This window comes from Orcinus orca, chromosome 1 (genome assembly GCF_937001465.1).
Source record: "Orcinus orca chromosome 1, mOrcOrc1.1, whole genome shotgun sequence".
In the NCBI taxonomy this organism is placed as follows: Eukaryota; Metazoa; Chordata; class Mammalia; order Artiodactyla; family Delphinidae; genus Orcinus; species Orcinus orca.
The window spans coordinates 54,503,924-54,530,949 of NC_064559.1; the positions used below are offsets into that span (position 1 = coordinate 54,503,924).

Sequence of the window (27,026 nt, forward strand, 5' to 3'; positions counted from 1 at the left end):
TAAATTTATTTTTCTCTCTGTTTTTTCCCCAAACGCACTTTCATGGATTCCCTTCCAATCTCCTCATTTTTCCTACTATAGTTGGTCTTCACTTTACTTACCCAGGTGACTGATGGCTTCCTTGTCCCAAGGCCAGGTGGCAGCACCTGCAAGGTCTTCCCGCACTGAGCTGGCAAAGTAGACGTTGAGGAAGTGAGTGCTGTTGAGCTGCAGTGCCTCTTTCAGCTCCTTCACACTCATGTATGCCCTGGAGAGCACGTAAGAGGAGGAAATGTCACACCAAAGGATCAGTCCATAGAGAACAGTAGAACCAGACCTAATCAGACTCTGACTCTCCCAACCAGCATTGCTTTTTAGAGGAGAGGAGCAGAGAGGGCAAGACCAGGTGTTATGAAGCTCTCAAAAATGCACTAATACACATTTAGGATATTTATTCCAAGATAAATAATATCCTACCTTTTTAGCACCACAATATTTATATGGATAATCAGTATTTGACATCATACTCAATTCTCCACTCTACACCCAGATTATTTCTTCAAGATAAATCCAATAATACCCTTAACTCTATGCCCTGAGAGTTATCCCCACCCCCGACCCAGCCCACGGTGAAGAAGGCCTTTCAACTCTCAGTCCCTGGTTCTTTCCATCACACTGCATGATCATTATTATGATAAGAAGACCGACTGAATCTCTATTTCAGTATATGCTTGCTTCAGGCATATTTTTAAAGGTAAATAGTGGCCAGAAAATATAAAGTAAAACAGGAAAAAAAGAGATGAGTTATAGGTAGGAGAGGATATCATAAGCTACTGCAAAGAATGTTAATTTTATATATATTTCTCTTTCTAGTACCTTAATCCATAGACTCTCTACCCCTACTCCAACTACCTTGTGATACTCACCAAGTATCTCTATTGGTGGCCTTCACAGCACTAGGTAATATTATGTTTGAACTTATTCACAGACTTAAAGGTCTATTAAAAACACATGCCCCATGGCCCATAAAAAAGGGAAACAAGCATTTGATCTTTCTTTAAGCTCATATATAGTCAAAGACCTTCATTTTCCTGGCATCAGTGAAACTTAAAACTTTACTATGGGCAAACAGAGCCTCATCATACTCAATGAAGAGCTATTTTAAGAAAGAACAACTAAACCAGAACCCAGTGGCCCCTTGGATTCACTGGATGCTTCCTACAGTGGCCATGGGAATGCCACTCCAAAGATAGGAATGATCCTATCACATCTTCAACTGTGCAGACAGCTCTCTCAACACAGTTGAAATTTCCTTTATAGATTCATGCTTTTTTCTTGCTATTCTGGTAGACAAGCTGCAGACACTGAAATCTCTCAACCCAGAAGCTCAGGCTAGAAGAGCATGACCCTTCTTCTTCCATTCACTCTGCCTCCCAACTACACTGTTGATGCCATCTATTTAATCCACATGTAGGATATACTGGCGAGGAGTACTCAAGAAATAGAGATCCCAAAGGAGACTGTGTTTATGTTCTTTGGCACAGAACCAAAAAGGGGAATAAAAGTAAAGAAACACAAAAAGATTTTGCTTTAGAACCAAAAATGCTTGAGAGAATGGGGATTTTAAAATATTCTTTCTTATTGACTTATAATATCTTGGAAAAGTAATTCTCATCCCCAATAAGTCATCCAAATTTCATGAAGTGGTGTCAGATGTGATCAGAGGGATATTCCTTCTGATACTTTCCTGGAGTGTTTTTTGAACTGTTGCCTGGTTTTCCCTGGACATTAGTCACATTCCCTTTCCTTTTCTCCTTTATTAAAAATAATTACAATTTCCTGTATTGATAAATTGATGGTTTGGAGTTATGATGACATCAACTCTTCAACATGGAGGTGGTCTAACTGGTCAGACAGAAGGAGAAGAGGGAGGGTGGATGGGAGGAGAGAGAGAGAAGAAAGAAAAGGGAAAAAAGAAACAAACAGAAAATAAGAGAAAGAAATAAGGGCAGAGAGGATAAGTGATAGCCTATGTACAGCTCAGGGTACCAAGAAAGAAAATTTACACCCTCTGTTCCTATTCCAGAGTTCCCATTAAAATTAGGAATTGGTAACTTGACAGTTTTCTCTCTTTCCTCCCCCCTCACTTTCCCCAAATACCCCTGTTCCTGGCATGGTTTACTTGGGCTATCTGTGTGTTCCTGGCTTCTCTGTCTGCCACTTACCAGTCTTGGCCATCATCCTTCTATCCTCCCTCAACCCAGCAGTTCCACTAACTTCCCTTGAGCCACCCTCCAAGAGGCCTCTTCCTCCACTACCAACTCATTAGCTGATTCTACTCATCTCCCATTTCTTCCTTGCCCATTCCACTCTCCAGCCATAAATTACTCTTCCAGATGAGAGTGTTTATGTCATACTTGTGGAAAACTGGGTACAGCCACTCTAATTCCTGCACTCCTTAGAGATATAGATAGAAGTTGGCAAGTATAAGGGATAAAATACATTTTTAAAAGCTAGAGACAGTTGGAAACAGTCACTAATTGAATTGATACAGGAAAGTTTTATTTTGTTGAAGACAGATTTTTGTCCAGATTATTCCATAAACCAAAAAAGGGCAAAGTGTAGATAGCAGGGTGTCCAGTTTGCATGTAGACTGCCTTGCCTATTATAACACATGTACGCCATTTCAGAATTTAATCAGAGCTAATTAAGATAAACGTCTTAGCTTCTCCACTAATGTAACCAGAGCCTGGCTCAGACCTAGGGTGGAGAAAATGGCCATTATTCTAAAATTCAGAGCTTAATATCTTGCTTCAGAAATGATTTATTAAGAGATAAACTTGTCATCCAACCAAAAGAACTTAATGTTCAAAGAAGGGTGAAACGATATACATAACTTTCATAAAAAGCATGGGACCATGAACTGACCAGAACTATGTATGAAGAGAGGTGAACTGCATTGATCTACTTAATTTCTGCCAGGATCTCCCTTTACTCATCCTCTCCACACTCTAGACTGAGATACTCACCACGAACTTCTCCCTGAGGACTCAGACAGACCAAAGAGAAGCTGCACCTTGACCTTTATAAAAAATTTTCTCAAAAACAAGCTTTCCTTGAGGCTGACATATCAAGTTGTTCTGCCCATTGCTTGAGTCTATTATTTCTGACATGCCTCCTGGAAGAATGCGCAGCTGCCTCACTGTTTTATCACTGTGACCTACTGGTTTGGGATTAAACATTGCCTGGTGTCCAGCCCACCACATTCCTTTGTCCCCCAGATGATTTCTGTTGGGATCCCTTGACCGCTGACCCTTAGCCACACTCTAGTATCTAAGTGTCCATGCAAGCCCCAACTCTTGCTTAGTTTCTGACTAAGTAAAAGTGAAAGGATATAAAAATAATGCCTCTTGTGCTCTAGTTTAATAGTCAGTTGAATAACTCCTTTATAGACTGTTAGAAATGATTCAGGCCAGAAAGAAGAAAAAGATCCTGAGCTGTCTGAAGGAAGTTGAGTCAGCATCAAAAATTCGCATGTTAAAAAACAAGACATACAAGACGCATGCATGTATGCCCTGAGATTGGGACCCAGGGCCCTGCTTCCCACAGTCAGACCAAGCTCCCTCCAGAGGAAGATCCTGACTGCACTCCACAGGGGTAAGGCAGCCTCCATGAGAACAAAACCAGATGCCCCCAAGGACCCTCAGCCAATTCCCATCACAGAAATGACCGGTGCCAAACCTGGGATATTCGGGTTTGGTCAAATCTAAACCTTCTTGTCATTACTGTACACCATGGTTCTTGACCCAAAATACACAGAAGGGTTCCCTCTGCCACCCCCGTCTGCTATCCACTTTGCCAACTATGCTTCCTCCTCTGGGTGAATATCCCCTTTGACCTACTCCCCCGGTCCTTGGACGGTGCTCACACCATGGGGCTTACAGGTCCTCAGAGTACCAACTAGCATTCTCCCAGCTGCCTAGTGCCACTCTGAAAACTTAGTTTTTTTTTTGTTTTTTTTGCGGTACGTGGGCCTCTCACTGCTGTGGCCTTTCCCGTTGTGGAGCACAGGCTCCAGATGCACAGGCTCAGCGGCCATGGCTCCTGGGCCCAGCCGCTCCGCGGCATGTGGGATCTTCCCAGACCGGGGCACGAACCCGTGTCCCCCGCATCGGCAGGCGGACTCTCAACCACTGCACCACCAGGGAAGCCCAGAAAACTGTTTTTTATTCTCTGTCAAAGTCCTCCTGCTATTGGGCACATGGCACTCTACTATGTCACCACATACTTTCTACTTTCTTTCATTGTCCCATCTCTTGGTTGCTCCGTACACATCAAGGGCTTCACAGTCTGACTCACAGTCTTCCCCCTTACCTTAGATCCTAGAGTCACCTGAGGAAATTTCAACATGTATGTGAAACATCCACTGAAAACACAGTCTTATGTTTTACTTCCTTATTGCCAATGACCCTTGCACACCATTCTCATTGTCATCTTTACTCAGGTGGATTTTCTGATCTCATATGGATCTTTAGTTCTACTTGTCTAAACTTTTATTTGATTATGGTCATCTCCTCTTCAGGAATTATTTGAAATCTTTACCCTTCTTTACCTTTTCTTGCCCCTTCTCCCCCAGCAACCTCAATCTCCTCTGACTCTTAGATAATCATGCCTCCTTCTTTGATGATAAACTTGAAGCCATTTATCATGAACTCTATCACTCCCCCCCATACATACACACATGCACGCACGCACACACACACACACACACACACTCAAAACATTTACTTCCTTACCTATTTTTATTCCCTTTCCTCTTGTCCTACAAGATGAGATTTCTGAGAAAACCATAGCTAGTACCCTCTTCCTTTCCAATTCAAACTTCTTGAAAGGATAATTTCTTCATCTCCCATTTGTTTCCCTTTTTTTCATGTATCCACTAATCCCACTGTAACCTGGCTTTCATGAGAACCACTTTATCAAAAATGCTTTTGTTGAAGTTGTTAGTAACCTCCTAGTTGTCCCTCCCCACAAAAATGGAAAAAATTCATTCACCTTCTTACTGGAATCCTTTGGCTCATTTTTATATTGTTAGTTACTTCCTGCTTCTTAAAGTTCTCTGCTTCTCTGCTTTTATTGCAACGCTCTTTCCTGATTCTCTTCTTGCTTTTGTGACCACTGATTCTCAGTCTCCTTTGTGGGTTTCTCTTTCCCCTTCTAATCCTTAAAAGTTATTCCCTGGGGTCCTGTTTGTAGTCCATTCTTTTGTCACTCTCCTTGTTCACCGTTGGGAACTTTTCCACTCTCAAACTTTGAAGCACCATCAGTAGTTGGAAAACTCTCAGGTAGATATATATATCTCTCTCTACCTAGATCACCCACAGACATCTTGAAGTCAACATGTCAATGTTATGGGTGGTTCTACCTGAGCACAAACAAAATTCGGACACAGTGAGTTTTAATGCATCTCAAATAGTGGTCCAACTACTGAATCTGTGGACATTTTTTCCATGGGTATATTTGCAAGAAGTGTCTGATTTTTGGCTAAACACAGAGGCAGTATGTGACAGTGTCCACAGAAAGATAAAAAGGCAAGAACAGGGAAGAACCACAATGGTATTTTGTCCATTACCTAATTTTATAGACTGGATTTCGAGTTCCTTGGGAAGAAACAAAAAGAACTCTTTTTGTAAGAAAATTGGTACAACCCAGGATACATAAGCCATGCTTTATGGCCTAATAACAAAATGAAGTACCAACTGAAGAGAAGGGACACTCTCTCCATTTCTGGAAAGAATTAAGGGATGTCAGCACCATTCTAACACTTGAGAGTTTTACAGCCTTGGGTTGCATTAGAAGCCAGTTCTCTAATAAGGCCAGCTTTTCCCTAGAGAAACAGTGAGGGCAGAGCATCAGCTGGAAATGCTGAGTGTCAGCAGACAAGGTAAATACCATTGCCAGTATTCAACAGCAAACAGCAGTAGAACCACAGAAGCCAGTGGGCATGAATTTTTAAGGCACACCCTTCCGAAGACTCCCAAAAATACTAGAGAAAGAGGACAATGTATGAGGATAAGATTTTATAGCTATACACTGAGCTCATGTAATTTGATTATTAATGGTAGTATGACATCATTCGCCCCCAGGGGGTATGTGGACTGGAGGATATTCCGTTTGTCTCTGACTGAACTCACAGTCTTCTTCCCCACACCCACTTCTCCTCCATTGTCTCTCTGAATTGATGCCACCTCTATCACCCTCTCCATGACACAGGAAGAAAAGCCAGGATTCTTCCTTCAATACTCCCCCTTTTCACTTCACTCCCCTCATTATAATCAACCACCTACTAATGACCCCAGGAAGAAAAGACATCATGATGATTATTGTTTCTCTTCTGAATGTCCCCAAAGAGGCTAGATATCATCATCACTCAGACATAATCAACTGGGAACACATTTTTTTCTTGAAATTCAAATATGGAGAAACTGACAGGAATTATTACACCCAAAAAACTCACTTTTGCTAATGCATGTGGGAAAGAGTATTACTACTAGAAGTAAAATGAAATTATTCTCTAGAAAGTTTTATCTGTTTTAAGAACTTGAGGTTGAAATAAAAGAGCTAACTGGAGATTTAAAGGACTTGAAGTCTAATGTCATAATATCTTCTGTGGTAGGCAGAATAATGCTCCCAAAGATGTCCATGTCCTAGTCCCTGGAACCTGGGAATCTATTACTTTACATGGCAAAATGGATTTTGCAGAGGTGATTAAGAGCACAGACTTTGAGATGGGGAGACTATTCTGGATTATCTGAGTGGGCCCGATCTAATTACATGAGTCTTTATAAGCAGAGAACCTTTCCCACCTGTTGTCAGGGAAGAGAGGTGGCAACAGAAGTAGACTAAAAGAAATGCTACATTTCTGGCTTTGAAGTTGAGGGAAGGAAGGGAGCAGCAAGCCAAAGAATGTGGGCAGCCTTTAGAAGCTGGAAAAGGCAAAGAAATGGTTTCTCCTGTAGAACCTCCAGAAAGATATACAACCCTAACAACACCTTGATGTTAGCTCAGTGAGAACCATGTCATACTTCTGACCTATAGGACAATAAGTTAATAATATGTGTTGTTTTCAACCAATAAGCTTGTGGTCACTTGTTGCAGCAGGAATAGAAAATGAATATATCTTCTTTCATTTAAATATACAGTATCTTTGGAAAAGAAAAGAGCATACAGAGAATAAAAATCTGGCTTCAAAAGATGGTGTCGAAAGAACTTGTTTTGAAAGAACTTGTGATTGCCTTCTGAGGCAGAAAATAGTAAATCCCACGTTTCTAGTTCTTGGTTGTAGTTTACCTACCTTATCAAGGGAGTCATACCCTGAAATTTATTTGGAAGGGGAGCATAAGAATACCCAGATAACTTATTGGGTTTGGATAAGGGAAAAGAAACGCATGGTGGAAGTGATACCCAGTTGAACTTAAGAAAAAATAACCAAACCAAAAGTCATAGGTAGCATGTGTCAGCATCCTGAGAACAGGTGTTTAAGCCAGAATGACTTGGTCTCATGTCCCACCTCTAACACTCACTGGCCATGTGGCATTGGCAAGGTGCCTACCATCATTACACCTCAGTGTCCTTATCTGTAAAACGACAATAATGAAAGTATAATCTGCATATACTTATTGGGAAGAAAAATGAGATAACATCTAAAATCACACATAAACAGTTGTCAATAAACCTTATATTATCAATAACAATACCTATGGTCTCAGATGTCTACATAGCCAGCAACAAAGTTCAAAAATTATAATATAGGAAAGCAAGTATCATCTTAAAGACTTGATGGGGAGCTAATCATAGACTATGTCTGAGAACAGGTATACCTTGCTTGAAAGAAATAAAGTTAAATGAAATAGAAGTAATACCACAGTGCAAAAGGAAGCAAACACAACTGAAATCTGACACCTGAAGTAAACCCACAATGGAAAACATTTAGTTAAAATAAAATAGCAATGAACATTTTCTAGGCATAAAGTACTGTTGGCATGGTCAGGCAAGGGATAGTTTTGATACATCCCAAAAGCAGTTTCCAAAATGGACACAAAATAAAAATATAGTGATGAACCAGAACTTCAGATGAGAATGTCTCTGCCAGAAGGCTGGTGCTGCTAATAGCAATAGCAGCACTTCTGATAAATACTTTTTCTGACTTCCTGATAATATCTCTCAAAAAGGTCAGGAAACAACAAAGGGTCATGATAATTTATTTTAATTCTTATTAATAAGAAAGAACTAGATGGTGACATGGAATGCAAGAGTTCCTTTAATGAAAGAAACTCTATTTAAATTTTTCAATAGCCGAGGCTGGTAACATCAAGGACTAGAGCTTGAGTAAAATAGATTTCCAAAAGGGAGTAATGATTCCAAGGCCTAGGACTCTCAAGGGGAAAATGGCCCTTTGGAGGTAGAAGGGCATAAACCTTGAAAATCAATGTAATTCTAGATTGTCCCAATAAAGCAGAAAGGAGATAAACATCAAAAAGAACAGGTTCTGTAAGGGAACTCCCTGCTGAGCTAAAATTTTAAGAGAATATACGTAGATTTTGGACAGAGGAATAGCACAAAACTATTTTAAAAAATAGGGTCAAAAAAGATAAAGCCCAGGGACTTCACTGGTGGCACAGTGGTTAAGAATCCGCCTGCCAATGCAGGGGACACGGGTTCGATCCCTGGTCTGGGAAGATCCCACATGCTGTGGAGCAACTAAGCCCGTGGGCCAAAACTACTGAGCCTGCACTCTAGAGCCCGCAAGCTGCAACTGCCGAGTCCACATGCTGTAAATACTGAAGCCTGCATGCCTAGATCCTTGCTCTGCAATTAGAGAAGCCACCGCAATGAGAAGCCCATGCACTGCAATGAAGAGTAGCCCCCACACGCCACAACTAGATAAAGCCCGCACACAGCAATGAAGATCCAACACAGCCCCCCCAAAAAAGGTAAAGCCCAGAACCAGCATAAACATAAAAAATGCAAAGAATGATAAAATTTACGTTTTTCAAAATAGTAAGCAAAATAGAGTATAATAATACAGAAGGGAAAAGAAAAAACTGAACTCTTCAAAGTCTGCCTTGCTGCCAAGATAAATAATCATTAAGAAACCATTGAATAAGTCATTAACCTGGCAATAATTTATTTGCCCCTAATAATAATAGTGATCACAATTAACTGAATCCCAAATATATGGTAGATGCTTCATATATATTTTCTCATGTAAGCTCACAAGTCTATGAAGTTGGCGTAATTATTTCATTTTACAGATAAGAAACTAAAGCTTACAGAGATAAAGTCACTTGCCCAAAACCACACAGCTTGTAAGTTTTGGAGGCAAGTATTAAACCCAAGTTCCTCTAACTCCGAAGCACACATTCTTTCCTCTGTTCTTCAACTGGTTTCACTAGGATCTGTGAGTCACTATGTTGGGCCTTGGCAATGAAAAGATACAGAAGACATAACCCTTTTTCAAGCAGCTCAGTCTAGTGAGGAAGATAACCATGGAAAAATATGATTATAATGCAAGGTGAAGGGCACTATTATAATGTGCATGGAACTATAGGCAAGAATGGGGGACAGAGTGAAAAACCAGCTTAGAGAAGCAGACATTAATAAGGTGTTGTAGAAGTTTTTGGTGGATATTGTCAATTGGCTTGTGTACATCAATTCTACCCTCCCTCTCCTGTGTCTTCCTTTTCTGGAGGACAGAAAAGTTGAAATATACATTTGTCCAGCTCCCTTGCACCTAGGGATCTAGATGTGATTTAGTCTACCAATCAGCTGTGCTCTAGTTAGAAGGTGACAGTAACATGAAGACCTTACTTCTGACTGCTTCTTCTTTCTCTGTCTGCAAGCAGGGCTGGGCGATAGTGTTCCAGTGCCCAGCCACTGGCAGTGAGGGTTTGGGGAAGGCTATGGGGACACACCCTCATTGCTGGTGTGGATCTAACAGGTAAAGCATGATGCGGTGATGGCAGCTGTGGTTTAGAGACTTTGTGAAAGAAGATTCTATAGAAGTTGGTGACTAACTGGATGTTTAGTTCCAACTTCTGTAGAGTCTTCTTTCACAAAGTCTCTAACATACATCCTTATTTTTCCCTTCCCACTGTCACTGTCTGGAATAGATCATTTTTTACTTTATTTGTCATGTACTAAAATATCTTCTTATTTTTCTCCCTCTAATGTTATGTGCGCTCCAGTCTACACCATATGACATCAAAACTGGTGTTCTCCTGTTCACTCTCGGTTCCCTGTGCCCTACACAATAGTCCTTTAGGTTTCCTTTAAGTTGCCACTCAAAGTTGCCCTTAATCTGATGACCAGCCTACCTTCCAGGATCACCCCAGCACCACTATGCCATTGATCGAGGTAAACTGATTTACTCATTGACGTCAAATATGCCCCTGATTTTTTTGTTTTGGGTCATTTTGTTTGTTTGTTTTTGTTTTTTTCCTCCCTGCTTTGCTTATACTGTTCTTCCTTTACATATATAGTTATCAAAAGTGGATCTGACATTCAAGGCCCATTTTCTATCTCACTTTTTCCGTGAAGCCCACACCAATCACCCCAGCCTGAAATGAGCCCCAAAATCTGAGTTTCTAAGTCATTCAGTCTAGTCTATAACACAACAGATTGTAATATGTAATTACAATATGTAAGCCTACTTTGGCAATATTTGCCAACAGTAGAAATCCTACCTCTATATATTTAACCTAAGAAGATATTTGTATGAGTTTCAGATATGCACCAACAGCAATGGAATAATAGCAAAAATATATAGTATAATAACATGGCAGTATAATAGCATAGTATATTCTGCTAATAGAATAGCATAATAGCAAGCAAGAGTATAATAGCAAAATATAATGTAAATTCCCATTAACACGGATCTGGCAAGTTAAATTAAAAGTATATAATATTTATGCCATGAAGTCATTAAAAATAATCTAGATTTATACTTATTAAAATGGAAAAATGCTCCCAACATATTATTGAGTGAAAAAGCTGATGGTACAAGAGTAAGTATAATATAACTCTATTTATTTAAAACCATATACATATGTCACTCTAGGTATCTAGAAGGGGATGAAACAGGTCATGGGATTTGAATTAATTTTCTCTTATTTGTATTCTTCTGTGTTGGTCTTTACATATATATACGTTTACATGTATGCATATGTATAACATTTATATGTATTATGTATATATATACAGATATATGTATATATAGGTCTTTACATAGATACATATATGCATGTGTGTATGTATGTGTGTGTGTGTGTGTGTGTGTGTGTGTATATATATATATATATATATATATATATAATAGAGCATTCTTTATTTCAATATTATAGAGCTTCATTATTTCATTAGCTGGACAATGTTCCCAGAAGTCAAGTACCATGTCTTTCTCAGAGTGAGAACAACATAGTACATCATCTTGCATATTATTAAGTGCTCATTTAATATTAGTTGAAAATATCAATGGTGCAGATGGGTTTTAACTGGAAGATTAGGCAGAGAATACCCCATTCTTCCCCCTCCCAAGTTCACCAGTACTGCCCTGCTGCAGAATCCACTTAAACCACAGGGCCCGCTTACATCTACAAGAGTCAAACTTCAAGGAGTCGCACATAGGATCTGCTGTCTCTGGTAGAGAGCAAGAGACAAAAATATGCCCCAAGCTGAAGCCCAAAGCCCCAAATACACGCTTTTTGACAACTCTTTATTGATGACTAAAGACAGAGCAGATTCTTGGCAAAAACACTGTATAATGATAAACTCTCAGGGCCTGGGTGGGAATGGGCAATGTAATTCCACCGACATTACACTGGGTTTAAAAATAGGAAGCTTTTCCCGGAAGAAGTAGTCCTTGTGGGTAACTGGAGCCGACAGGATGTGTTTCAACTAACGGTAAAAGTTGAAGTCATCCCGTATTTTAGTCATTTTTTGTGTTTCTTTTCTCTTCTCCTATAGCTTTTTCTTCCACTGTTTTAGAACATTTTTAAAGGTTTTCTTCAAATCCTGTTTTCAAGCAAAACATGCTTTCTGTAATATGTCATACACGTGCACACACACACACACACACACACACACACACACACACACACAGAAGTCAGTTCCTTTTGACAGTACACATGCACCAAACTGAACTCTCAACTTTATATTCTGTTGACATGGGGAAGGTGAATGAATCCTATAAAACCACTGATGATTGAAAATCCTTTAAACTTTGATTTCAGGAGGTGGGATAACACACTCACTAATTCAGAAAGTATTTACTAAGCACCTACTAAATCTAAGGCTCTGTGCTGAAACACCAGTATACAATGGATAAGCCCAGGTAGCACTCCTACCATCATGGAGTTGGTGGCCTTATGGGGAGATGACAAGGAAATGGGCAGTCACACTGGGACTCAGCAGGTACTCTGGCAGAGAGAGTAAAAGGTGTGGTGAGAATCTGCGGACCAGAGCACTTGACCAAGATTAAGAGAAGTCTTCTCAGAATTGGCATCTATACCAAAACCTGGCAGATGAAAAGGAGTTATCCTGGAGAGGAGATGGCATGGGAAGAAGAGGCAGCCATTGGTAGAAAGGCCCAATGGATAAGAGAAGGGAAGTAGTTCATGAGAGCTGGAGAGAAGTAGAAAGACTGACACTGAAGAGGGTAACAGAAGCTGGATCTTGAAAGGTCTTACAAACCATGATAAGAAGTTTAGAGTTCTTTAAAGCAAGGAAGAAACGCGATTAGATTTACTTTTTGGAAAGACTGGTCTTAAGAAAATATGGAGAATGGATTTGAGGCTTGCAAAACTGGAGGCAGAGAAGCCTATTAGAAGGCTGTGGCTGGCTCTGAGAGATATTTAGGAAAAGAACCAATAGCAATTGGTGATTAATTGGAGGAGGTTAGGGTGAGGAAAAGGAAGAGTCCAAAATGATTCCTAGGTTTTTAAATTGAGTAACTGGTTAGCACAATTCACTGAAGTGAGATATAGGAAGAGGAACAGATCTGGGTGAACATTTGAAGTCATCCCTGATAACCAAATTACAGACGTTTATTAGACAGGTGTATATATGGTTTTTTAGACCTGAGCAGTATATAAATTCAGAAACTGATGATAATGAAAACTGTAGAATGAATGAGGTAGTGCATTACTGACTTCCTAAGGGGTATACTCAACACAGTGTGTCCTCAGGGAACCAGCAGAGAGAGGGAGAGAGAGAGAGAGAGAGAGAGAGCACGCACTAGTTAGTTCATTTTCAAAATTATATCCAGAAGTGTACAATTTGAAAGACTACAGAGAGACAATATTGATTTTGCTTTGTTTAAAAATATATGTTTACTTTTTTTTTTTTTTTGGCTGCATTGGTTCTTCGTTGCTGCATGCAGGTTTTCTCTAGTTGAGGCGAGCAGGGGTTACTCTTCGCCGCGGTGCGTGGGCTCCTCATTGCAGTGGCATCTCTTGTTGCGGAGCACGGGCTCTAGGCACACAGGCTTCAGTAGTTGTGGTGCACGGGCTTTGTTCCTCTGCGGCATGTGGGATCTTCCTGGACCAGGGATCGAACCCGTGTCCCCTGCATTGACAGGCGGATTCCCAACCACTGCGCCACCAGGGAAGTCCCCCAAAAGACGTGTTTACTTTTGAATTACATATCATGGGACAGTGAAGGGGTGATCTTTTCTGATGATCTCAAAAGCCTCAGTCTGGCCGAGGAAAAGGTATATAGAGTGAGAAGAGAAGACATTGAATCAAACACTGAGGAACAGTAACTTTAAGGAACAGGCGGAAGAAAAGAAATCGGCAGAGAGGTCTGAGAAGCCGTGATGAAGAGGTAGGAAAGGAATCCAGGAGAGTCGGCGTCTCCAAGGCTAAGGGAGAATATCAATCCAAATGTTCCTGGCGACTGAAGTAAGAGAAGAACAGAAAATTCTCCATCAGAACTAGAAACAAGGTCAGTAGCTTTGACAACAGCCATTTCAGAAAAACAGTAGAGGCAGAAACCAGACTGCAATGGCCTGGAGAATGAGTGGCTCTTAAGGAAGAGAAGATAATGAGCATAGACAAGAATCGTGACAGTGAAGATGTAGAGGAGGATGGAAAATGTTTATGATAGGAGATTTAAGCATTACTAAATTAGTTTAATAGGAAGACACCAGTAAGGGGAGATAATATAAAAAGGAAAGAAAGATATAATTAAGGTAATTAAATGCAGAATACATCAGGAGAGATACACCGTACACAGGAGTGTGGTGGATCCTGTTGGTGCTCTACCTAAGCAAGTACCACCAACCCCTAGCTGCTGTGAATACTGGCTGCTAACAATTCACTTTTTTCTTTGGAAAAATCCCCTTTCGCCAAATAGGAGCTGCCTCACAGGACATTATGCTTCTCTCCTCCCAGGGCAGCTGGCAGACAATGACTGATTGACAGGAGGGTACAAAAAGCCAGCCCTTTGCCCCAAGATAGGACCAAATCCTTGGCGCAATTCATGCTCCCGAGCTCCCTGTGGGATTGTACTGTGAGACCACATGCTTGCTTAGACCCTTGCCCTGACTTATTCTGTTTTCCTCATCCCTTTCTGCTAAAAGAAACCCTCAGTAAATTACAAAAATTCTTGTCTCAGGCACCACTTCCTGGGAATCTCCCTGAATATCAAGAGGAAGATTCTCATGCATTAGAAAGGGAGGAGGGAAGGGAGAAAAGAATGCAAATAGTTTTGAGGATTGATGGCAGGCATTTCATTAAGGAAATGCTTCTCTAATTTATGCTGCTTTCCTAGTGAAGGAGTAGGTGAGGGGCTTCCCTAAGAGTGGTGATGAAGTGATGGGTAGAGAAACTTGCGAAGACTTAGAAGGTGTGAAATACTCATTGTGAGAGGAGATAGAATAGGAAACCAACCACTTATTAGGGAGAGGTAGATTAGTTAGTTGGGGTTCATGAACAAATATTTTGATGCCACCTTCTCCCAAATCCAGTTAGTTATAACTCCTACTTAGAAGAAACTAAGGAGTAGGAAAAAGAGGAACTTCTGTTGTTACTAATGATTTCAAAGTATATGATTTTTTTCCTAGATTTTGAATTTATAAATATTATGCAATGACAAATCGTTAATTATGAATTGAACTCAAAAATGTTCTGCTTTCATCTTCAACATTCTCAGTAAAATTGGACTCTTCAAATTCACCAATAATCTCCCAGTTTTTCTACCCAGTGGACACCTTCTGTCCTTACCTTCTTGACCTTTCTGGGGCATTTGACATTGTTGATCACTTTCTTCTTGAAACTTCCTCTTCACTTGGTTTCAGTATGTCATCACGTTCTTAGTTTACGTCCTATCTTTAAGGACACTCCTTCACATACTCTCTCAGTATACACACTCTCCAGCCCCTGGTTACCTGTCAAACTTCGTCTCTGGCCATTATTTCTCTTACATTGTTTTTCTAAATCCCCAAAGTACTTACAGCTCTGCACCTGTTATGTTCTCTCTCTTGGTTCCATGAAAGTTCACAAATATTTCTTCAGTCTAGAATGTTCTTTTCCTTTGTTCTTTTCTGCTAATAACTACCCATTATCAAAATCGGTAGAGGTGTCACCTCTTCCAGGAAAATTTCCTGACATCCGTCCCAACTGCTGAGTCCAGACTTAGTTTCTAGCCTAGGTACTACCTTAGCACAGTCTGTATCCCTCCAACATAGCACTTATTACATTATGCTGGTGATAGGTGGAAAGCTGAAACTTGAACTGAGATGCTTCTGATTCTACAACACTTTCTCTAACTATGGTACAGTATTGCCTCTAGTGATGGGCTAAATAGTTCTCAATATTGAGTCCCTGAAAGGAATTAAAATAAATTCCACTGTGGGACATATACATTGGAATGCAGAAAACATTTCTGTGCCCATATTTGACTCCTTTTGATGAAACAATGAAATGCAAAGGACAGCTAAATAATAAAATGGGTGTTTAAAAAATATCCTATCACTCATATGCTCGAGGACAAGTCTGACTGGTTGTAAGGACACACAACATAGGAAGATCCAAATCCACCAGGACTTTCTGGGCCCTTCAGATGGTGCTCACAACTTCTCCTGAAGTCATAGGAACCTGCAGACAAGGCTCGCTTGTCATCATGTCTCAAGGGACAGAGGCTCCTAATTCCACCCTTTCACGCAATAAGTTCTCATAGGCCTTCAGTACCTGTGTGTCCTCTTTTGATGGAAGAGTTTTGTTTGCCTTTTGCCTTACCATTTGTAGACTTGGATTACAGAAAGATGCTAGACCATTCCTGTCCATCTGAAAGTTGCAAGTGCTGTTGTGGCTGAGGAAAGAGAAGTCTGTATACATACACGGAGGCAACCTCCTCACCTTCCCTTCTTCACTCTCACCTCCTGGCTTATCTCTCACCCTCTCCTCTCCTCTGAGAGTTGGGGCCCAGAAAGGCATGCCCTTTCAGCCACTCTGTTGTGCTTCCTTTTCCAGAAGGCCAGGGCCAGCATTCTATCTAAGGAATACATTTCCTTTCCTCAATCTCTCTCCCTCTCCCGCCCTTGACATTAATGCTTTGAAGCCATCTGAGGATCATTTGTTTGCTGAGCGATCACGTTCAGACCATGGCCTAGTGATGACTCACGCTCTTGTGGTCTCCCTGTGTTTACCATGGATGTTCTATTCCAGCTGGATTTCCCTTTCCCCAGGAAACCTAGAGCTAAGCGATTTCTCCATTTTTCTCCTTCTACCCCAGTACGCTTCATATTACCCTTTTTCATCACCGATGTCCTCTAAAAGGTGTATATGTGTGTGCATGTGTTTGTGTGTATGTGTGTGTACTCTAGACCAGCGGTCTGCAACTATGAACTACAGGCCAAATCCAGGCTGTGGCTAGTTTTTGTATGGCCTGTGAACTAAGAATTATGTTTATATATTTAAAAGTTGTTTTTAAAAAAACAGAAGAGGATGCAAGAGAGACCATATGTGACCTGAAAGCTAAAAAGTATTTACTATCAGGCCATTTACAAAAAAAGTTTGCCAACTCCTACTCTATACTAAAGTATGGTTCTAAAGCATGAGCCTGAATCAGACAGACCTGAATTTATAGTCAAGCTCTGTCACTTACTGGCTATGTGATCCTGGACACATTATTTAACCCTTCTCAACCTCAATTTTCTCATCTGTAACATAAACTAAGAATTAACTCCAATGACAGATGTGAAGGCAAAAATGGCATGCTATATAAAGTATTTATCATAGAGTTTTACTCATAAGAAGAGCAGAATAAATAAAAGCTACTTTTTTATTGTTATTTTTTGATGGGGGGGGTGTCTAATACAACTTGTATGCTCACATAGGAAAAGGTGACACACAAGAAAGGTGATAGGTGAACCAAATCTCTTAACTGTCCTGTGATTGGATCTCTTCACTGTCAAAAAGAAGGAATGTCATAGCTATGCTTCTATAAAGATTAGAGGTGAATAAGACAAATGCTTCCATATATGGCTCCAAAATGTCTGCATGGGAGAAGAAGATCTCAGAGCTATGCTTTCTGTACCTTTTCACCCTAGGCAGAAACCTGAGAGTAATCCTTTCTCCTCCATATTTATTCTCGACCTTAACATCCACTCAATCACTGAAGCTTACCTAATTTACCTATTAATTATTTTCAACCATCCCCTTCACTCTAATGTCACTGTCATGGGTCCTCATAATCTCTTGTCCAAACGGTGGTCTTCTATCTTCTTGCCTACCTTCCTCAAACTGTTACCCACATAGCTGCTGGAGTTATCCACCTAAGCCACCAACCTCACCAACCTGTGACCTTCCTTCCTTCCTCATCTCTTGTCACTACCCAGCTCATGCTTTACTTCCAACAACATCAAACTACTTACCCACCTACACCCAACTATGCTGTTTAGTGCCTCTGTCCTTTCCCTTATACCTTCTACCTAACCCCTTCTTTTTTAATAATAAAAGTACTACATGGGTGTTATTGATAATTTAGAACACAAAAAGAATTAAAGGAAAATTATATAGTATCCAAATTCTAATCCCTTAGAGATAATTACTATTAATAGTTTGATGTATTTGTTTCTATTTTTATGCATATGCACATACAGTAATTTACAGAATGGGAGTATACATACTCTTGGAATCTTAAGCTTTTGGTATTTCACTATTATTTTTTTTGACCCCCCACACATTTATTTTGTTCAACTAAATATGCAATCAGGTATCCTTTGCAACTATTGTCATTTTAACTGTAATAAACCATAGAAAATTTACAATCGTGATTTTCTCAGCCATTTACTCTTCTGGGCAAAACATTTTCTCATCTCATTCAGAGGCATTTCTGTAAAAGCAAGCATGCTTTGGGCACTACCCAGAAAAGGGGAAAAATTATCTTTCACGGGGGCATGGAATGAAAAGGAAATTCTGGGAGCATCAAATCTTTCTTCCTCACAATAAGTTTAGTTATAGAAACAAGTTGCAATTTGGTTAGAGTCAAGTGGCAATCCTCGGAGTAATGTGGCTATTTGAGCTGACTTTACTGTAAAATTGTACACACTAACTTAGACCTCCTTGACTGATCTCAGTGTTCATGAAAACACATCAGTAACATCACCATCACCAAGAAGCTCTTAAGACCAATGTGATGATGAGGCTGACTTGGGCTATATTCTGTTCTATGAGAAACAATGGCTCTTTAAACGCTTTTCACAAAAGGAATTCCAGTCAAAAAGAAAAAAAGAAAAAAGAAAAAAGGAAAGGAGTGCACTTCCCTCTTTATTCTAAATGCAAATTATCCAGGGTTCTGAGACCTCCTGTACTGAACAAAACTAAAACCTGTTTAAATTCCTAGGAGATGGCATAAGTAAATAAAGATTGTAGCTCTGAATTAAGATGACCTGGTTAATTTGGGCTTTGCCATTTTTCTTATGGAATGATTTGGAACATTATATAATCTCACTAAGCCTTGGTTTCATAATTTGAAAAATGATTGTGATCATTTAAAAAATGAACATAAAAATAACCTAAAAAGTGAGAAGAATAATAGCCTGAGGATAAAAACAAGACTGCCTCCTAAAATTGCTATGCAGGTTAAATGAAACAATGTATGTAAAAGCACATGGAAAAACACAGAGGATGTAGAAAAACAATTGTTATTTAACTCAGCATTCCTCAATTATGTTTAAAAATGACACACTTTTTATTGTTTTTCAAATAATGCTTATTTAAAAACAAGTGGAACATACTTTCACAAACTGATCTAAACTCAGAATCAGGCTTGTTTTCAAAAGTTGAGGAAAGATGGAAAGAAGTAGGGAAAATAGAACAAAGACAGAACTTACAACTATTTCTTTACTGTTTGAAAATTTCCAAAAAGAATGTATTATTCTAGAGGAGAAACTCAATTTTTAAAGAATAAAAAGGGCAAATTAGACCTTGGTTAGAATATTCACCCTATACTGTACCATCTTTTTATATGCTAGAACAAAAGCAGCTTCACAATGAAAAGGCCAGCACAGATAAGCTAGTGCATCAAGCCCTGCAAATGAAGATAAAGTGGGGCAACACTTCCCTATGTAAGAGCTTCCCTAGGCAGAGTTTGGGCTACCTAGTCTCTATTATTCTAATTCTACTCCAGTATTTAGAACCAATAAAAGGAGTCAACCAACAATAACTAACAGAGAAAATAGATACGTAAGAGGGAAAGGACCAACTAGTTTTTTTCACTTGGCGTACATCCCGAAGACACTCTTGACAGGCTGAAAAGAAGGATGGATGGGTCATCTGTTGAGCCTCATCCTTTATTTAAAAAGAAAAAAGTCAGCATTTCCAACTCCAACATCTATTAACAAAGTATTTTCTACATTCAACGTTCTCCATTTATCTCCCCTACATACACATGCACACACACACACACACAGACGCAAGTGCACACACACACACACAGACGCAAGTGCACACACACACACACACACACACACAATTTCTCAAAACCCGAGTTTATTTTTAGTCCAGAGAGATTGGGTGTTCCAGATCAGGGCCCTCTGCTCCTGAACAGGCGTTCTAAAAAGGCTTCCTTGCCAGATATAAAAAGGCCGCTGTATAATTTATTAGAGGAAATTACACAAAGCTCTGATTACTTTTTAACCAGAAAGTGAAAAAAATATCCAAGAATCCTGATCAGATTCAGTATTGCACTTGGCACATGGGAATCTGTAGGAGCTAGGAATTCTCAGCAATCCCCAGCTCTACAGCCTGTTCATCCACAGCACACCATGAAGGAAGGTTCGAGTTAGCTGGCATTCAGTCTCCTCTTCCCTGCAAATGTGCAATTCCGTTTCCCTAAATAATAGGGGAGTTTGGGCCAAAGAAAACTCAAAACAATATATTCATTTAATAGCTCTAATGGCTCTGCTAAGGCCTGCCAATGAAAACGCTGGCTAAATTGTTCCAGAGAGCCTTCTACCAGAGCTATACAAAACCCGCCAAATCTCTACCCACCACCTCCTCCTTCCTGCCACTCAATTTTTTTTCTTTCTTTCTTTTATTTTTTTCATTTTGGCCTTTTCCAAGAGGAGCATGTAAAATACCCAAAGAATGTTCTCTTTTCAGTATGTATTATGTTTGGGGTACAGATTAATGTTTACTTTTCATGGGTAGGGTGAGCATATTTTCAAACCAAAATCAAGATGTGGATTTATAGTATAAGGATACTTCATAAAACAATAGAATAGAATAGTTGAAATCACAACTGTCCTGAAAAACCCAAGTAGAGTCAACCTTCATTATTAAGGACATAAACGCTTTGGAGGTTGTATGTTGCATTTTCTTTCAAAAATCATTTTTGAGAACTTAACATTTCCTAGCACTGTGCAAGGCACTTCAGATGACACTGAGATAATTTAACTAAAAAGAAAAGATCTCCACCCCAGACAATGATTAACAAGTAACCTCCACCCCCTCTTTTCCCAAGGAAAAGGGTCATGATGACCCTTCGGGACAGACCAAAAGAAAAGAGTGACAGTCAGGAGAAAAGAAAGAAAAATGAGAAAGAATAAAAGAAGTTGGGGAAATAAGAAAAGAAGCAAAAGAGTAGGCAGAGAGAAGAGAAAATAAAGATGTTCATAATAAGGGCAAGGCCAACAACCATTAAATCAAGAGCCACTGTTGTACATCAGGACCATTCTTCCCTACCCTTGTATAATAAAAGCAATTAAAACCAGACAGTTGGAATTAGATCTCATGCTCTCTCACCTTCAAAGTGTCAAGAGAAAGTCATGAAATTCTTTCAAAAGAATGTAATGCTGTCACTACGATTTGGAATGTATCTTCAGGTTTTCTCATCCAATACAGTTCCTGTTAAAACCCCAAGAGTCCCCTATTTTATTATAAATTATGTGACATATAAACAAACTATGGTACCACTTTCCACTGGTTCAGTTCCACCTTGACCACAAGCACTAGACCTGGAGGAATCTGTCATAGATTTAGCGATTCAAAAAGCAGGGAAGGAGCATGTGAAAAATGTTATGTACATTGTTACAGAGGAGAGATTTTGAGCAAGCAGTGAGGAAGCTTTGACCTGAAGCAATGTCGTGAGTCTTGTAACCCATCTGTTTAGAGCCAGGCTGTCCCCCTACCAAGCCATCCTACACCCTGCTGCTCATATCATATCAGTCTCTGCTCAGAAAACCAACCATAGGTCTTCATTGCCCAATAATTAGTTTCAAAATCCTCAGTTTTTTTGTTGAAGATCTTTTATGCTCTTGCTTATTGGCCTTTTCTTTCCCTATCTTTCTGTAAGTACCCTGATCCAGTTGAATGACATTGCTCTGTATTCCCTGAATACACCGAGAAATTATCTCCAAACTTTCACTCATGCCATTCCCATTGCCTGAAATCCCAAACCTTCACCCACCAAGTCTTATCAGTCCATCAATACCCAGATGAATTTTTATCTCCTTTAGAAGTATGACCTAATTCCTACCTTTTCACTCTTGTTGTGCTATATCTATAATGAAACCCCATACCTTATTTTAACCTGTAACCATATTTTACCTTGCTTCTTGTTTATATTTGTATTTACCCCCATATCACATTATGATTTCACTATGTGTCTTACTTCTTTTTGTCTCCCGTGAAGAACCGAGGTTCTCACTGAATACACTCAGTAATGACTTATTTTTCAAATGAATGAACCTAGGTCCTTAAGTGCCCAAAATGAGTCACTGAGAATTTTCAAACTTTTCTATGCATTACAATCACCTCTGAGATTTGTTAAAACATAGTCGGTTAGAGTCTAGGCATGAGAACTTTTTAAAAGCTCATCATTCTGAGGTACAACAAAACTTGTGAGGCCATAATCTACAAAATTTTAATGATGAAAAAAGTTTTGAGTTAGTGGTCCCAAATATTTAAGTTCAAGTTAGAAGTTGAAATCAGCCCACTGATTCTACCAACTTTCCCATCTGCAATCCATGTGAACAAAATCCAATTTGTTTGCCCAATATTACCCCTCTGACCATTCATCTAATTGGTGACTCTAAGTGACTAACAGGTAGAGCCAACCTTTCTGAGAAAGCACGTGTTCGGAGAGCTAGCTATTTAAATACCCAGTTTCCAATATTGAATTCTAATCTCGGTTGTCTAAATTTATAGCTGGGCATTCTTAGTTTAAGCCGCTTAGGCCCCCAAGCATCGGTTTCCCTGACAAAAATATGGAAACAAAGAAACAGGCAAAATCAATACCTCTTAACACTTCTATAATTATCTCTGCAGAATGCGATAGCTCCAAAAGCAATTCTCCACTGATTTATATGACTGTCACTTCACAATTGTGTTTGTTGTCAGAGTCCCTTTCATATTCTCAATAGCAGAGTGCATCAACAAGAAACCATTTTATATGGGTACCACAGAGAAAGGAAAGAACATTGAGGCAAAGCTGTTTCATGTTATTTACTCTGATTCCCTGCTTTCAGAATTGATGACATACTTCACTTGGCATTCCGGGATCTGTGGATTTTGGGTCTCCAAGATTCATTCCTGGTAATGTCAGGTTAACTCAGGGCATTTGGCAGCGCTGTCTGAGGTGCCATGAGGAACATCAGTTTTGCAACCTCATTTGTCATATAATTAAATTATTATGTAATGAAAACTAGGTACCACACAATAAAAATGTTCATTCTCCTACTGTGGTATAGTATACTTAAGCATAAACAGCCACAAAGGAAGATTGGAAATGACATGGAAAGGTCAGCCTTAAAATTATTTTAATTCATTTAGTTAGAAAAAAGAAACAAACAAATTAAAAACAAGAACAAACCCAGGAAGAATTAATTTCCAAACCAAAGGGACAAAGGAAAGTTGAGTGGAAAACAGGAAATTAAGGGAGGGGAAAACAAATACTGGGATAGGGAAACAGAAAGAGAGTGAGCCTTAGAGATGGGGCAATTGTCACAACTCCCCATGATAAATTATAGACAGCAGTCGTTAATATTTGCTATTATTCCAAGACAACTTGCCAAACTTGAGAACTTACAGTGTCAGCATGTCATCGTGGTACCCTGAATGTTTGAGGGTAGTTATAGGGCAATGTTTTCAAACACTGGATTGTGGACCATTATTAAGTTATGAAACAAATTTAGTGGGTTCCTAACCAACAAGTATTTTTTTTTTAAAAAAGAAGAAGAATAGAAGAGGAAACATCGGCACTGTTAACAGTAGGTATTGCGTTTAGAAACTGTGGGTTTACACATATATGTAAATATATACATATACACATATTGGGTTGCCATGCAAAATGTTCTTCTAACTGAGAGTCAGGGTAAAAAAAAATGAAAGATTCTGCTGTAGGAGTTGATTGTTCTACTTCTTGAATTATTTTCTGTCTTCCTAGAGAGCTCCTCTTTTGCCTCCTCTCTTCTGACACATGAGCTGTCCCCCAAAGTTTAGTCCTCAGTTCTTTGCTCTGCTGTCTATGTATACGCTACCCTATGGAAAATTTAACTACACCTATCAATTCTAAGAGGATCTATATGAAACTTCTGTCTCTCAAATACATCTCTTTCCAGACTGCAAACATCTAGTCTCAGCTACCTACTGGGTACTGCCTCATTATCAATCCCAAAATCAATGTATCTAAAAGTAAAATCATCTGGGTTCAAGTCCTGATACCATCATCTACTGACTGTATCACTTTGGGCAAATTATCTAATCTCTGAAAGCTTCAATTTCTTCATCTGCTAAATACGGATAATAGTATTTTCTTATATTAAAAACAATAATGTATATTAAGTATAATAGCTCTTTGGATACATTAGGTGTTTCATAACACCTAATATTTCCCTACCCCCTCAAACCAAATTCCTCATCAGGTTTCCAAACTTTTATAAAATGCAACATTTCTCCAGGACTTGAATTATTGGAATAATTGTTGCCTCCTCTCTCTCCCTTCACCCCTCATCACTTATTGAGTCCTATTGATCCCATCAGGTCTAATTTGTCTCCAAACCTCTGCATCCCGCATCTTCTCCCAACCTAATGCCATTGATTCTCAGACTGAGTCCCATCTATGGGCCAAGGCAGGAGAATTTATCAGCAAATCATTCATCTCAGAGATGAGCATTAAGTCACTTATATAAAGTGGTCCAGCTGCTGCTCTCCATACTAGCCGACTACCTCCCTATGCGTCAATGTCCTCATCTATAAAAATAGAGATAATAGGTTTTCTTCACTCATTTAGCTATTGTGCAGATTAGATATAAAGCACTTAGACCAGTGCCTGGTGAAAAGTAGGTGCTCAATAAGTATTTTTTTTCCTCTTTCTCTTCTTTTTCTCTTCTTTCTCCTTCTTCTTCTCTTTCTGCTCTCTCTTCTCCTCTTCCATCTTCACCTTGTTGGTGGTTATTGTTGTTACTGTTAATATTATTAATCTCCTATATCTTGTTTTCACTAATCCACTTCATTAAGTCCTCCATAGACCAGTGGTTCCCAAACTCTTTCCTAAGAGCCCTAGGAACCCACGAGGCTACTCGGGGACTGCTGAAGAAGGGAAGAGTAGGCTGAGAGGTGTGCCTCCAGGTTACTAACAGGGAGGCTCAGTTTGTTCCTTGGGGGACTGTTTATTAAACTGATTTCACTAAGCAGAATAGCTCCATTGCTAAAATAAGGCTTGAGCAACCCTCTCCCAGACCACTAGACCACTATCAGTATCCACTGACTTCACTTTCTTTCTCCCCATCCCACCCATCATGTTAATCAGTCATTCATCTTGAAATTTGATTCTCTGCTTCTCTTTACATGCAGTGTCCCACAAAATTTCAAAGTTGAATCAATCCCAGCATTTGTTCTCCTGTCCAGGTTCCTGAGAGCTGATGAAAATAAAATAAAACACACACACTTCTAGTTCTGGTCTTCAACCTCAGCTGAATGCTCACTGCTGCCTAGCTGTCCAACACATCTCTCGTAAGCTCCTTCCTCCATTTCTTTCACTATTGAAAATCCTTACTCCCACCTTAAACCTCTAGCAAGCTAAATGCCACTCAACCTTAAAAGATTTGCTTCCCAGCTTAATGGGAAGATAGGAGCTACATGGCAACACTTGATTGAATTTACTCCTTCCCAGCTACAAACAGCTCCATCATCATCTATCCTCTCCCCTTGCACTCCCTCTTCTCCTCTACCTGGGCAATGGATCCTATCACTTTCCACCTATTCATAATTCCTTTTGTCATTCACCCCTTCTCACCCCTGTATTTTAAAACTTTCATGTTCTCCTAGCTCTCCTCCATTTTTAGAGAAATACTGTCTTTACTCTTAGCATTCAGCTCTCTTTTTCCCCTCTCAGGAAGGTTCTTCAGAGTTCACCACTTTCACCTCCTATTCACTCTTCAACCACTGTCATCTGTATGTTACTCCCCCATATCATTAAATTTGCCAGTGATCTCTCCATAGTCTCAAATTCAATTGAGATTTTTCTGTTCTTATTTTATTAGACTTCCATACTGCACTTGATGATTTTACTCCATACTTTTTTCTTTTAAATAGATTTATTGAGATAAAATTCATACAATATACAATTCATCCATTTGAAGGGACAATTCAATGTTTTTAGTATATTCACAGATATGTGCAATTTTAGAATATTTTCATTATGACAAAGAGAAACCCTGTATTACTTAGCTATTATATCCCTATCCCCCCATCTTCCCCAGCTGTAAGCAACCACTAATCTGCTTTCTGTCTCTATAGACTGGACTATTCTGGACCTTTCATACAGATGGAATCATACGGTATGTGATCTTTTGTGACTGGCTTCTTTCCCTTAATACAATGTTTCAAGTTTTATCCATGTTGTGGCATATACCAATACTTCACTCCTTTCTATGACAATAATATTCCACTGTATGGACATACCATATTTTATTTATCAACCTTGTACTCCTTTAAGAAATTATCTCCTCCTAAATTTCTGTGACAACACACCCTCCTGGATTTCCTCTACCTCTGTTTTTTTTCCCAGTTTCATCAAAGGGTTTTTCTTCCAAATTCTCATCACTTAACTGTCTGGTGTTTACATTCTACAGACTCTCCCTGGGTGAATTCATCAAAATCTATGGCATCAACTGTCACCAATTGGTTGATGACTGTCAAAACGATACCCAGGATCCACATGCTATTCTCTAAGTTTCAAACTACATAGCCAAATTTCTACTGGACATTTTTACCTAGATACACTTCTGAGTGTTTCAAATTCAGTTAGTCCAAGTTGAATTTGTCTCTTACCTCCACTTCTTAATCCCAAATCAGCTATTTCTCATCAATTCTTTATTACGGTGAAAAGTGCCCACCACTTATTTGTCTCTGCCATAAATACATGAGTGATCCTCTCTCTCTTCATTTTCTATCAGTTTCCAAGGCCCGTATAGACCTTAATGGTCCTCATACATGCAACATCTTCTCTCAGCTTTTACTGTCACTGCCTTCTTTTAGTTTAAG

At 39.4% G+C, this 27,026-nt stretch overlaps 1 protein-coding gene and 1 long non-coding RNA gene across 2 annotated transcripts in view; one reads left to right on the forward strand and one right to left on the reverse strand.

Annotated features, from left to right (window-relative positions):
• PAPPA2 (pappalysin 2) overlaps positions 1 to 27,026 on the reverse strand; it is a 314,606-nt gene that overhangs the window by 193,553 nt on the left and 94,027 nt on the right. Inside the window, exon 4 of the mRNA XM_049715361.1 lies at positions 102 to 247. Coding sequence (XP_049571318.1) covers positions 102 to 247 — 146 coding nt within the window. The remainder of the gene's footprint in view (positions 1 to 101; positions 248 to 27,026) is intronic.
• LOC125965659 (uncharacterized) overlaps positions 1 to 27,026 on the forward strand; it is a 248,133-nt gene that overhangs the window by 53,834 nt on the left and 167,273 nt on the right. The gene's annotated exons all lie outside the window — the stretch shown is intronic.